Source organism: Tachyglossus aculeatus, chromosome 6, assembly GCF_015852505.1.
Source record: "Tachyglossus aculeatus isolate mTacAcu1 chromosome 6, mTacAcu1.pri, whole genome shotgun sequence".
NCBI lineage: Eukaryota > Metazoa > Chordata > Mammalia > Monotremata > Tachyglossidae > Tachyglossus > Tachyglossus aculeatus.
The window spans coordinates 33,578,581-33,593,096 of NC_052071.1; the positions used below are offsets into that span (position 1 = coordinate 33,578,581).

A 14,516-nucleotide genomic window follows, 5' to 3' on the forward strand; every position below is an offset into this window, starting at 1 on the left:
GGGACAACCTGATCACCTTGTAACCTCCCCAGTGCTTAGGACAGTGCTTTGCACATAGCTTAATAAATGCCATCATCATTATTGCTCTATTTTATTAATGATATGCATATAGCTATAATTCTATTTATTCTAACGGTTTTGACACCTGTCTATACGTTTGGTTTTGTTGGCTTTCTCTCCCCTGCCCCCTTCAAGACTGTGAGCCCGTTGTTGGGTAGTGACCGTCTCTCTCTGTTGCCAACTTGTTCTTCCCAAGAGCTTAGTACAGTGCTCTGCACACAGTAAGCGCTCAATAAATACGATTGAATGGATGAATAAATAAATGCCATTATTATTATCAATCAATCGTATTTATTGAGCGCTTACTGTGTGCAGAGCGCTTGGGAAGTACAAGTTGGCAACATATAGAGACAGTCCCTACCCAACAGTGGGCTAACAGTCTAAAATTATTATTCAATTATTAAAATTATTAAGGGCTGTGGGGATGGGGTAGGGCAGAGGGGGCTGAGCAGCAGGCTGCTTGTCACCGGGGCAAAGGGCAGAGCGGGGGGAGGAGCACGTGGGCTGCCCGGGGGCGGGGCCCGGGCCCGGGGGCGGGACCGCGGGAGGAGGCAATGGGAAAATCGGGAAGCGATCGGGCATCGCGGAGCGGAGCCAGCAGGAAAGGAGCGAGGAGGACGGGGAGGGCGTGATGGCAGTTTGTAACCGGAGAGAGAAAGGGAGGAGGGATTCTGCCGCTTCTATATCTCCCTAGGTGGGTCCCGGCGTGGTCGGGAAGCGAGCAAGGAAGGAGGGAGCGAGAGAGGGCAGAAGGGAGGGAGCCGCAGCGCTGAGGCTGCCGGGAAGGAAGGAAAAAGGGAAAGCGGTGGCAGCAGTAGCAGCAGCAGCAGCAGCCGCGCCGGGAGCCGGAGCAACCGCGGCAGCGCAGTCCGCCCCAAATCATGGAGGCGATCTCCGAGCGGGGGGGTGGGGTACCCCGACTTCTTCCCGAGTGGAGTCCGAGTTCGGAATTGGCGGAATGAGCTCGGATTGCCCCTCGCACCGGGAACATGGATGATAAATCCAACAAGCTTCTCCTGGCCCTGGTGATGATCTTTTTGTTTGCGGTGATCGTCTTGCAATACGTCTGCCCGGGCACCGAATGCCAGCTTCTGCGGCTGCAAGCGTTCAGCTCCTCCATAGCAGACCCGTACCGGGCGGAAGACGAGACCCCGGCCAAATTCGTCCCCCGATTTAATTTCACGGAAGATGACCTCCTGCGGAAGGTAGATTTCAACATCAAGGGGGATGACCTGATCGTGTTCCTCCATATCCAGAAGACGGGAGGGACCACTTTCGGTCGCCATCTGGTCCGGAACATTCAGCTGGAGCAGCCCTGCGAGTGCAAAGCCGGCCAGAAGAAATGCACTTGTCACCGGCCGGGGAAACGGGAGACCTGGCTGTTCTCCAGGTTTTCGACCGGCTGGAGCTGTGGATTGCACGCAGACTGGACCGAGCTCACCAACTGCGTCCCCTCGGTGGTGGACAACAAAAAAGAAGTCAAACTGAGACCCACCAGGTGAGCTCCTTCCCTCCCCCATTCCCCCCGCCGCTGCCCCTGCGGCCAGCTTTTCTAACTTTTTGGAGGGCGGAGGGAGTTTATCAGGCTGAACCCGATCTGCCCCTTCGGGGTGGGCGTCGAGGTTCTCCAGGGCTGGCCTGTCCCCTGGAGACCTGCATCTTGCATCACAAGAAGGATGCCAAGTCCATTTTACCCAAACCAACTGCAGAGCTCCACGTGCTTGGGAAGAAATTGCTTTTAGACGACCGCAGTCATTGTTCCTGTTCTCTACTCTTTCCTCCCCAATCGCCTGTTTTCTCTCTTCTCCTCCCTCTCCCCCAGAAACTTAGTTGAAAAGGCCGTGACCCGAGGGGAGGGAGAAAGATCAGCCTCATCTCTAAAATGATTCGAGCCTTTTCTTGCTTCGCAGTTGTCACAGTGACTTGTCACAATGTGATACTGCAGTAGAACAGCTACTTAGCATTTAGAAGAGAGGGCTGTCTGAACGAGTTAAATGCCGTTGTGCCACAGCCTGACCCAAATCTCAGAGAACTATTTTTTTTAAAGGGAGCTTCTCAGATTTTACGAAAAGCGTGTCCTCCCCCTCCCCATAATTTGATATTCGCTGCAGGTGTTTCTGGACAGTGCTGAAAATAGCTTGCAGTTTCGGCCGTCGCTCATGCAACGCTGCTGTGAAACCGTAGTTATTTGTAATAAGGCTGTTTGGTCGTGATGCAGAAAGTTACCCAAATCCCAGCAAGCTTTCCTAAGTAACGACTAAATTATTTAGCCATGTTATATATGAAAAATCCATTAAAACATAAAACTTTCAATATGCCCTACTTGAAGTACAAGCTCCATCGGGCAGATTGGGAAGGACGAGCAAGTTAGGATTCTTTGAATAAAGTTCCCCTCTTGTGAAAATGAATCGCATTGGAATTAATGAAGAAATTGGTGATTTGCATTTAAAGAGAATGGATTCCTTACACTTTATTCCCATACTCATGCTTGACAGGTCTTCAGAAAGGTGGTTTTATATTGCTTAGTTGGTTTTTCCCCGTCGGAACCTAGAAGATGTACTGTACTTCGTGAAGCCCACTGTTAGTGTTTTGCAAAACAAGCTCCCTCGGGAAAATATTTGCATGGTTGTCAGTGAGCTCCACGTTAGTATAGCTTACTGAGAGCCCAAGGGCCATGGACTTTTGGCTCATTAGACTCATATTGGCATTAATGTGAGAAGTGGGGGGAAAAAAGTGTTTCATATCCTTTGCCGGTAGCTCTACTATTACCATCTTCCCTCCGCGCCCCCCACCCCCCTGTATGTTCCTTCTCTTGTCTTGCATAATGGTTCATTAGTTTACATAACAGATGACGAACTTGATATTCAATCTAGGGTGAACCTTATTTTCCTTCTTGTGAAGTGATGGGGGCTTCTGGAAAACTGAGTGAGGTGGATCTTCCTCCCCTCCATCCTTGATTTCATTCTTTATATAATCCTAGAATCGTTCAGTGGGATTAGTATTTGTCTTTTCAGCTCTCTAAGGTGTGGACACTTTAAATGTCTATACCTTGCCCATTTAGAATATTAGTAAATGATTTCCATACAGCTCTGGTGAAACAATCCGGTGACATGTCAAAAGTTATTAACTGTAAATAAAGTCTTTCAGGAATTCTGTAAATATGGCCTTAGGAGAAAAAGAAAAATGAAGTCTCAGCAAAAGCAGTAGTGACTTGCAGCCTAGGTCACATTTCTGTCCAAAGTGTTCTAATGCATTTAAACAATATACACATTAGCTTGAGGTATGTGTTTACAAATGTAGTCTCACATTATTAAATGGCATATTATTTATTAACAGACCCAAGAAGAAATAAGGCAAACCCACAAATCTTTTGTTGTGGCTAGTTCAACTGCTAGGGACCTTAAAGTGGAGGTGCTAATAAGTAGCCCAAATCTAGGCCACAATTTGGAAAGGAATTAGGTGAGAGTACTTCTTTCGTAAAGGGTGACCCGACACTGCCATCTAGTAGGGGAAAAAAAAGCTTCTATCATATTTCTCTGTCGAAGAAGAACCTCATCTAAGTATTGGTAGAGTTCACACTTTGGGAGGAAGGTTGAAATTTATAGGGGAAGAAAAATCCCCTTCGGAGTTATGTTTTAAACTCTTGGGGAATATAATGTTACTGTTCGAGCCCTCCAGGATTCTGAAGCATTCTCCCTTGAGAAATTAATTTTCTTTGCTCTGACAATATGTAAACCATACTCCTGGAAATAGAAATTGGACACTAAGGGCTGCCCAATTGTGCTAATTGGGGTCCTGACCACCTAAAGTACGGAGAGCCCTACTGATGTTGAACAACAGAATAAGCTACTGTTTCCTCCTTGCCATGCCAATCTCCAATATTTGTGCACCCTCATTTACTGTTAGCACCTTAGCTTCCTTCTTGAGGACACAGAATTTTCACCTGGATATTTCAAGTAAATCAGGTGATAGCCAAGTACTTAGATGCAAAATAAATGCTGATCGAAGACATTGGAATCACACTGCTTGTCACAGGGCATAGTGCCTTGCTGGTAAAAACTCCAAGACATTCATTATGGATGCTTTTTAAAACACATATTTAGAAATTGTAGTTCAGAGATCCTCCAACGTTACATGGGACTGAGAAAAAAGACCTGTTCTAATATTGCTCTTGAAAATATTTCTGAAAATTACTGCCTCAGTTCCCTCAGTTCAACACATACTATTGTCAGCTCTTGGAATGTGTGAGGACCTCAGGTTTAGGTCTGGATACGTCTTTCATTCTCATGCTGGTTCTCCAGATACCCTGCTAGAAGACACCTACCCAGGTCATAATTTTTAAGGAGTAAAAATGCACCTCATGTTAAATTCAGTAAAAACATTTAGTGTTCTAGTTAGTTTATTTCTGATATACCAAGATTGGTCCTTCTCCCTCCAAGGAAAAGCAGAAGGACAGGGAGGAGAGTTGGACAGGTGAAGTTTGGGGAGAATCAATCATATTTATTAACCATTTACTATGTGCAGAACACTGTACGAAACACTTGGGAGAGTACAATATAACAGAGTTGGTAGACACATTTCTTGCATACAGTGACCTTACACTCTAGAGGGGGAGACAGACTTTAATATAAACTACAGATATGTACACGAGTGCTGAAGGACTGAGGGGAGGGGTGAATGAAAAGTGCAAATCCATGTGCAAGGATGACACAGAAGGCAGTGGGAGAAGAGGAAATGAGGGCTTAGTTTGGGAAGGCTTCTTGGAAGAGATGTATTTTCAAAAAGGCTTTGAAGGTGGGGAGAGTGAACATCTGTCAGATATGAAGAGGGAGGGCATTCCAGACCAGGAGCAGGATGTGGGGGAGAAGTCAGTGGCAAGGTAGATGAGGTGAAAGTACAGTTTGTAGGTTGGCAGTAGACAAGTGAAGTGTGCAGGCTGGGTTGTAGTAGGAAAGGAGTGAGGTAAGGTAGGTTAGGCAATTGAGTGCTTTAAAGCTGATGGTAAGGGAGAAGTGGTGGGAGACCACCATTCATGCTACAACTCTCTTGTATACCCCCAAATGTGTAGTATAGTATTCTGCCCCCAGTAAGCACTCAAACACCAATGATTGGTTTATTGATTGATCAGGGCCTTGAGAGAGGTCCAGATAGAGGCTGGTGTGACACCAGGCTCCTTTTGGCTCGATCTTTCACCAACTCCCTGTCTATCCTCTACCAGATGGTATTTATTGAGTGCTTACTGTGTGCAGAGCACTGTACTGAGCACGTAGCAGAGTGCGATACAACAGAGCTGGTAGACATATTCCCGGCCTCCCTCCTGCCATGACTATGACCACTGCCTCTCTTTTCCCCTGTCTTGCTGTTCTCCAACATTTGATTTGGGCTCCTCAGACAAGTGTATTTAAGTGACGGTAATTAGTAAACATCTCCAAGGGTGGCTTAGTGGAAAGAGCACGGTCTTGGGAGTCAGAGGTCATAGGTTCTAATTCCGGATCCGCCACTTGTCTGCTGTGTGACTTTGGGCAAGTCACTTAACTTCACTTTGCCTCAGTTCCCTCATCTGTAAGATGGGGATGAAGACTGTGAGCCCATGCAGGACAACCTGATTACCTTGTATCTACCCCAGTGCTTAGAACAGTGCTTGGCACATAGTAAGTGCAGTTTGGCTGCTAGTATCAGAGAGGAGCTTAAACATCTCACATGCGAAGGAGCCACCTTTGCTTTTGAAAAGTTGGTTCCACTTGATAGGAAACAAGGGACCCACCTTACAACATCCTGATCCACCTCCAGCCCATTCTGTGTACTTTGATGATTGAAAGTGTAGCTTGCAGACTTGTTGGGGTTGTGGGCCATCAAAGGCAGGAAAGCTAGTCATGCAGTAGGAATGTATCTCTGTTTGCCGACTGTGCGTTTCTATTACTGTCTTTGATAACAGCTACAGTAGTCTCTTCTTTTCAGTGGTTGGTTGCTTGTTTTTGTTGAGGTGGAGAATTCACTTTGCCCACATCTGGAAAACAACATTTAGTCTCACCTCATGAAAATGAAACAACTAAAACTGGCCATATTCAAACTATATATTGAGCGATTACTGTGTGCAAAACACTGTACTAAGTGCTTCGGAGAGTAAAGTATAGCAACAGACACATTCCCTGCCCACAATGAGCTCATAATTTTCTCTTATCTCAAGAAGGGATATTGACTAGCCAGATGGCACAGAGGATACATGGAATTAGTGGTTCATGAAAATCTCAGATTGGGACAGGCAGCCTGAGAAATTCAAAATGTTTCATTTTAGGTGATTGTTATTAATAGTTTTGGCAATGCAGCTAATGTTTCATCTTGTGGAGAAATTAAACATTTTGCCTTTGAGGACATTAAAGTGGTCCACTTTTTGAAGATGTAGGTTGAAAAATGATTATTGGAGAAAGCAGTGGGGTTTGTTTCTGTATGGTTTTTATTTGGAGGGTTATGTGGTTTATTTGGAGTGTATTATTTAGATTTACATTTGTGGGTGTGAGTGTATGATACAGAGTAAACAAATTGTCCAAAATTTTGGGGAGATGGTGATCCAGGAATTCCCTCTCTCTTGGACTTGAGTGACAGGTGGGGGTGAGAGCTTAACCACTGCCTTTCTTTCTTTCATCTCTTTTGCCCCCAGGCTCAGAGCTGTGGTTTGTAAAGGGAATATTGGTATCCCCTCACTAATCTAAATGGAAGTGCTTGGATGAGGGAGCCTGAACCCCACCCTAGACTCAGAAGTTCCCAGTATCAAATACCAGATTTTTACTTCTCAGAAGAAAAAAATATAGGGCAACTACAGTTCAGATACTGTATCTCATCTGACAGACGATCACTCACACCACCTTCAAAGCCTTATTAGGAGCATCCCTCCTCCAAGAGGCCTTTCCTGACTAAGCCCTCATTTCCTCTTTGTCACCCTTGCACTTGGTTTTGCCTCCTTTATTTACCCCTCCCTAATGTACATCTGTACATATCCATAATTAATTTATTTGTATTAATGTCTGCCTCTCCTCCCAGACCGTAAACTCATTGTGGGCAGGGACTGTCTACCAACTCTTTTATACTATAGGCTCCCAAGTGCTTAGTACCATGCTCTGTACCCAGTAAGCAGTCAATAAATGATTGAGCAATTGATTGAGATAATATTCAAATATGTAATTGGGGCTGCAAAGGTATGGTCAAGAGCTGTGTAGGTATTGCGAACATGGATTTATCCACCCAGAAATATGTTGCACTTGTTTGTGTATGGCTTGTGGAAGGTGGAGTGTAGGACAGGTAGAATTTAGTTGATATTTTAGCTAATCTATACCTATATTGTCCCATTTCATTGCATGATAGATGAATCTGTACATGATACTAATCACATCCGTATAACTACTGCATTAGATGCATAATCTTATCATTTACACAATAATGAAACAATGCAACAGGTTAAAATGCTGGGCAGTGGAAAGACCAGTGTTCAACATGCCTTAGGAAGCAAAATGAGCTCTTTCCTCAGTGATCTTTTTTAAAGTTATGGTTTAAGATCATTTTCCCTGATCTTTTCCATCTTATTGAATAATAAACATGCTTGAAATACATCTCTTACGGATTATCTGTGGTTGCAATGGCAGCCTAGGTCTAAACATTGGTAAAATATTAGCAAAGTAGCAGCTTTTATAGGGATATCAGATATGGGACTTGACAAATTATTCAGAGCATCTTTATTTTGTTCCATTTGTTGTTTTTGCCATTTTCCATTCAAGAACAACATTGCAGTCCTAAGACATATTTTAGCGAGCTACAGTAAAGAAATCTGCCTTGTATATTAGACTCATTTCTCTTGGCTTTTTTGAGTTATTACACATATTAAAATATATTCACAAATGGTAAATAATCATTGAATTGCACTCAGGCAGACACCCTATAAATTTATAAAACTATAAATCTAAATTTATAAATTTTTAAATCTATAGGGCAATAGTTTTGAACCTGTTGACCTATCAAATGAGTTCCGAGCTCAGGAGTATCTCCAATAGATGTGTACTTTTATGATATAAAATGGGTAGAGCTTCCAAACTTGTCTGAGTTCTGAAGGATTTTAACCAAGATTAATTTGCCCCCTGTTTATTTAATCTGAATTGTCAAGAATCGTGTTCTCCACTGATGTAAATGTCTACCAAAAGGACTTATTAGTAAATGTGATTGCTTTTTAAATGTGACGTGCAGAGATGTCCTGGCATGCCTATGAGATTTGGTCTGTTTCTTGTGAACAGTTCACTGCCTAATGAATCACTTCAATGTACTTTCCTGAAGGAAAGCAGAGCAATTTAAATGTGCAATGCATTGATTTACATCAAATGGATTAGGCCTCTGTGTGCAATCCCCTGCATTAATTTACTTTCCCCAGCAACTGTAATAATAAAGATAGCCCTTCAGTACCGTCTCAGTTCAAATTAACTCATGTAGATCATTGCGGTTTTACTAGAAACTGGAATAATACCTAGCTGCAGGAAATCAATTCCGGAGCAGTCTCCTTGAAAATGGTTATGTTTGTTAATATAGAGCCTATCTAGCTGGAAGCTTTGAGGAGGATCCCTGGGTAACAGGGATTCTAGTCTATTTTTTTTCCAAATGAGCTCCTTGAAGAACAGTACTGTGTCATTTAGGGTCTGGTAAAGAATACAGGGGTCAGCTCAATCAGTTCCATTCAAAGGAATTTCAGTGGGGTTCAAACCCACTTTTATTCTGGGTGATCTGTGCCAGCAGAGTTTATAGAAGATTAGAAATTAGCTGGGCGTCAGCTAGTTGTCAGAGATTTGTTTGATAAAGAACATTTGCTTTATGGTGTTTATGAAAGTCATTTTGAAATATCTGGAATGAGCAAACTAGACTTTTTAATTTCACACATTGAGATCATGAACTCAAAGACGTGAGGAAAGGGAAGTATGATGACTTCTTAATCCTGGTTTGTAAAAACTGATGTTGGAAATTTAGTATGACCTAGATAAAGATAATCAGAATTTTAGGAGTCTCTTAAACTTTTCCTGTTATATGTGTGGTGACTTTGAGTTCTGAAATATATTGATGAGCTACATCCCAAGGTGATTTTCTGTCAAATTACCAGTATACATTTCATTAATATTTACCAAATCAACATACAAATATTACTAATAGGCAAATACCTTTATTTTTGGTGTCTTTATGCAAGTGAATAGATTTTTACAATTCTAAATTACCAGCTATTGAGCAGTTTATTAATGCCAGTGAACTGTTTTATTACTGTTTCTATTTGTCTACTTTGTGCTAATGTTTTATGTTTAGTGATTTCCAACAGATACATACTGTCCTGAATCTGTTTTTTTTAAATTGAAAGCCAACTGCTGACATTTTTTTTCTTATAATTTTTTGTTCTCAAACTTTCACTTTATTTTTAAATTAAATATAAATTACTGTGACTCTCTGAAAAAATAATTCTATGGCTGTTTCTTCATTTTAGGACTTATTCATGGACAGCTAGGAAAGATTTCTGGCTAATGTAAAGTCTTTGGAAAGATAAGACTAAGTATTTACAGGAATAGGCAGCAGTAGGCAGAGGCCTCTCATAGAAATTCATCCCCATGTGCCTCCTGTTCATATCAACAAAGATGACCCAGGAGCAGCAGGTGCGAGGGTGATGAACAAAGCAGTGTGATCTAGTGGAAAGAGTAGGAGGACCTGGGGATTGGATGACCTCGTTTTAAATCCTGTCTCCATCACTTGTCTGCTGTGTAACCTTGGGCAAGTCATTTAACTTCCCTTTGCCAGTTTTCTCATCTGTAAGATGGGTTTTCAGTACGTGTTCTCTTTAAATTATATATTATGTTGTATTAATGCCTGTCTCCCCCTCTAGACTGTAAGCTCATTGTGGTCAGGGAATGTGTCTGTCAACTCTATTTTGAATTCTTCTAAGTACTTAGTACAGTGCTCTGCACATAGTAAGCACTCAGGAAATACCAGGGATGATGTATCCCTCCTCCTTAGACTGTGAGGCCCACATGGGATAATGACTGCGTCCAATGTGATTATTTTGTATTTTTCCCCAGGGCTTAGTACAGTGTTTGGCACATAGCAAACATCATGGTCTAGTGATTAGAGCATAGGCCTGGGGGTCAGAAGGACCTGGGTTCTAATCCCACCTCTGCCACTTGTCTTCTGCATGACCTTGGGCAAATCACTTCACTTCCCTGTGCCTGTTACCTCATCTTCAAAATGGGGATTAAGACTGTGAGCCCCATGTGGGATGGGGAGTGTATCCAACCTGATTTAGCTTTTATCTACCCCAGCACTTGCAACTGCCTGGCACATAGTAAATTCTTAATGAATACCATAAAATAGCAAGCACTTAGCCATACAGTGGCTGTTTCAGTATTTAACACCCAAAACTGTTGTCAGAGATGAGACAGTTTATGTTTACCAGCTATTATAATTCCCTCCACATGTTTCTTCCTACAAGAAGTATAAGAATTAGCAGAAATACTTAAAAAAAATCTGAGTGGCATATTTTAATGGTGCTTGGGAGGAGGGGGCAACGGGATTCAGAGGACACATTCCAGTGTCCAAAACTGGACCTAGAGGAACCTGAGTTCCTTACAACCCTTATGTTTGAGTGCGAAGTGGCTCTTGAATCATTCCCTGTGGGGTAGATTTGGAAGGCCTTTGAATAGCCTACTTCCCCTAACTCTTAAAAGTGAAATTTAACCAAGTGGCAAGTAGCACCGAGATACATCCAGCACTGAACTTGATTATATTGTATCTGTCCTTCAGCCAGTTCTGAAAGAAGATGCTTCAGATCAGTGTTAATAGAGGTGAGCTGCACATTAGGGCCTGAAAGAAATTAAGCTGAGAACAATGAAGAATTTTAGTAAAAATTAAAAATGTGATCCATAGGACTTCTTCAGGTCATTGATGTTCACTGATATCATCTACATTGGTCGGTGCCAGAATAACTGTTTCATTTCTTGTGTGTGAATAGTTTTGGTACCTCTGTGCAAGGCTTTGCTAAGTGCCCAATTCTGGCTATTTGTATAATGGATGGTGGAAACCTGCTGCTGTACCTACAGTATGTTCAGAGTAAAGGGTAGCATCAACTCATTCAGGCATTATTGAAATGAATCATATTGAAATGAGTAATATGTTCTAGGCTGTTTATGAATAATTAACTCAGAAGTTTTCTTAAATGGACATATAGAAATGATTTAATATACTCCCTGAGCACTCTGCAGAATTAATGGAAGATAATTACACTGACTAATACAGGACTGTGAAGCCAAAGCAGCATCTCTTCTTCAAGAATGACTAGTTGAAGAATGTTGCATGCATGTTTCTTTGTTGTATAGGATGTGGTTGCATCCAACACCATCAATATGCACTTTTTAGTTAGAGGTAATGTGAAAATTAATATAGAAAATTAGCACTTGTACTCTCCCAGCAATGAATTGGTATTTATATATTTTGTGGTTGTATATTCACTCTCTCTACATTTATAGAAGTAAATAGCTACAACTCTGGAATATTCAGCAGTTGAAATCTGAATCACTACTCTAGATAGGAATTTGTTAGGAACCAACAAGGTAGCATACTTGTTGGGGAACCCAGCCATTCCAACTTCAAACCCCAAATGATGGTTGTGGGCAGGGAAACTCTGCCAACTCTGTACTGTATGCTTAGTACAGTGTGAGAAGCAGTGTGGCCTAGTGGATAGAGCACAGACCTGGGAATCAGAAGGACTTGGGTTCTAAACCTGCTCCATTGCTTGTGTGCTGTGACCTTGGGCAAGTCACTTCACTTCTCTTTGCCTTAGTTACCTCATCTGTCATATGGGATTAAGACTGTGAGCCCCATGTGGGGCAGGGACTGTGTCCAACCCGATTTGCTGGCATCCATCCCAGCACTTAGTACAGTGCCTGGAACATAGTAAAGACTTAACACATACCACAATTATTATTGCAGTGCTCTGCACATAATAAATGCTCAGTAAATACCATTTATTGATAGATGGCCCAAACGGACTATATTTCAGCTGTTGCAGACAACAGGATAGATCTAAATCTAGAAGGTTTCACCATATTAATGTCAGAATTTGGTGACAATAACAATTCAGGAAAAATTCTTGTTTGCTATACAGTTGCTCACGTATTTTTAATTTCTGCTTTTAAAGAGAAAAGCCTTTTAAAGATCACTATTTGCATATCTGCAGCATGGAGAATTTTTTTTTTCTGTTCCTTGAAAGATCATTAGTAAGATGCTCAGAAACCTTGGTGTCATGAAATCCATTAGAATGCAATGCAGATTGCAGCCCGTCATCCCACTCAGGAGGAGGCATACTTTTGATGTGATAGAGCTAAATGGATGCAGCTAAAATAAGCTGTTTAATGCAGTAAAATCAGCTCTGTTCTTCTATGAGGTTGGGCTAGAGTTTGGAAATTTTGCCTAAACCCACTGTATCCATTGTACAAAGATGTTCATAATTTTTTTTATTGTCAAACAGAATTTCCCATCAGACTGGTGAAGATTTGTATGCTCTGGGGGAAGCAGGGTGACCTGGGGGACAGAGGACGGTCCTGGGAGTCAGAGGGCCTGAGTTCTAATTCTGGCTTTTCCATTTGCCTTCTTTGTGGTCTTGGACAGTTTGACTTGGTCTGCTTTCTCATCTTGAAAAATGGAATACTATACCTGTTCTCTTTCCCATGTAGATTGTGAGCCTTATGTGAGACAGACTGTGTCTGACCTGATTATCTTGGACCTAGCCCAGCTCATAGTATAGTGCATTGCACATAGGAAGCACTTAACAAATACCACTATCAGCAACAATTGCATGCTGTTTTTATAGTGATTGATTATAAATGTGATATTCTTCCTACTCCCGTTTGAAAATACTGCTAATGACTTTATTCTTTTTTGTTCAAGGAAGCGTGTCCAAATATCCCAGAATAGAATCTAGATGTCTCAGGTCATGAGCCAAGGGTGGGGGAGAAATTACCACTAAAGATTGCTGGAATAGGTTTATTTCCTCAAACAAATGGAATGTATTGAAAAATGAGGCTTTGAGAAATGCCTAGGAAAGAATTATGAGTAAGAGGGAGTAGTGGCTGATTTTATTGTGGGAATTGTCAGCGTCAATCCCCTGCATATATTGAAGAGCTCTCTCTTCGTTCTGGGGTAGCTACTACGTGAAGCTGTTGAAGCAGACACACTTCCTTCCAGGAATCATCAGCATGACATGGACATTAGAAAGTCTCATATGTTGCATAGGACTGCTCTAGGGAAGCTTCATTTTATGTTAATGGCATTTTTTAAGTGCCTAAGGCATGCTGAGCATTGAGGTTGATACAAGTTTTCTTTACTGCTTAGGGAAAAGCTATTCCATGGAAGTCTCCAACCAACCCATCCTGTATGTAGAGTACTCTGGGATTTTGGTAATAATACTGGTATTAAAGCACTTAATAGGTACCAAACACTGTAGTAAGCACTGGGGTAGATATAAGATAATGAAATTAGTCACTGCCCCATAAAGGGCTCAAAGTCTAAATAGGAGGGAGTACAAGTATTGAATTCCCATTTTACAGAAGAGGAAACTGAGGCACAGAGAAGTTAAGTGACTGCCCAGGTGACCCAGCAGACAAATTTAAGAGTCAGAATTAGAACCCAAGTCTTTCTGACCCCCAGGCCCAAGCTCTTTCCACTAGGCTACACTGCTTCTCAGCTTTGATGAGAAAAATTTAAAGAGGATTTCAGCGGGAAGAAATCCCTAGGTTGTCATTAGAGGAGCGAAGTGTGCTGGCTGGGTTATAGTAGGAAATCACGGAAGTAAAGTAGGAGGGAACAATGTGACTGAATGCTTTAAAGCCTGTGGTAAGGCGTTTAGAGTAGAATTGTGAGTAGAAGGGATTTTATAAGCAAGCTTTCAAGACCTTTAAAGTTAGTTGGACTCTTAAGAAGTGCAGTGGAAAATGTTTCTGAGACAGAGTAAAGAGGAAAAATCTTTTGTTGACCTTAAATACAAAAGAGGCTTCCTGGGTGTGTACTAGATTGGATCAATTTATAATGAAGTATTTCTACTGGGGAAAAAATGGGAGAAGTAAAAATATTTTCAAGGAAACAATAACTTGTTGTTTATATGGAGTTGGCTATTTGAAGTATGCAGAAATGTGTGCGTGGTGGGAAGCGCCAGTGGGCTTTAGCCCAATAATTTAGTATATTAAATGTATCATTTGGCCTATCTCGGTTTGCTTTGGCCAAGGCCTCCCTATACCCACATTTCCCTACTGCTGTGTACCTGTCTGTTTCCACTCTAAGAACCATCCTCCTAAAAGGGTCTGTTTTTTTTCTTAAATCCACCAGTTTCCTACTGTGGTTCTTGCACATGTTACCAGCAGGTCTTTTATTTTTTCTCTCACACACTTAATGTCACC

The 14,516-nt window shown here is 41.9% G+C and overlaps 1 protein-coding gene across 2 annotated transcripts in view; it reads left to right on the forward strand.

Moving 5' to 3' along the window:
- The first annotated feature begins 631 nt into the window (after window positions 1–631).
- The window catches only part of HS6ST2 (heparan sulfate 6-O-sulfotransferase 2), a 305,862-nt gene continuing 291,977 nt past the window's right edge, over window positions 632–14,516 (forward strand). Inside the window, exon 1 of one of the 2 annotated variants that reach the window (XM_038748156.1) lies at window positions 632–1,558. In XM_038748156.1, coding sequence (XP_038604084.1) covers window positions 1,050–1,558 — 509 coding nt within the window. In that variant the 5' untranslated portion in view covers window positions 632–1,049. The remainder of the gene's footprint in view (window positions 1,559–14,516) is intronic. The other variant, XM_038748154.1, reaches the window with a different exon arrangement.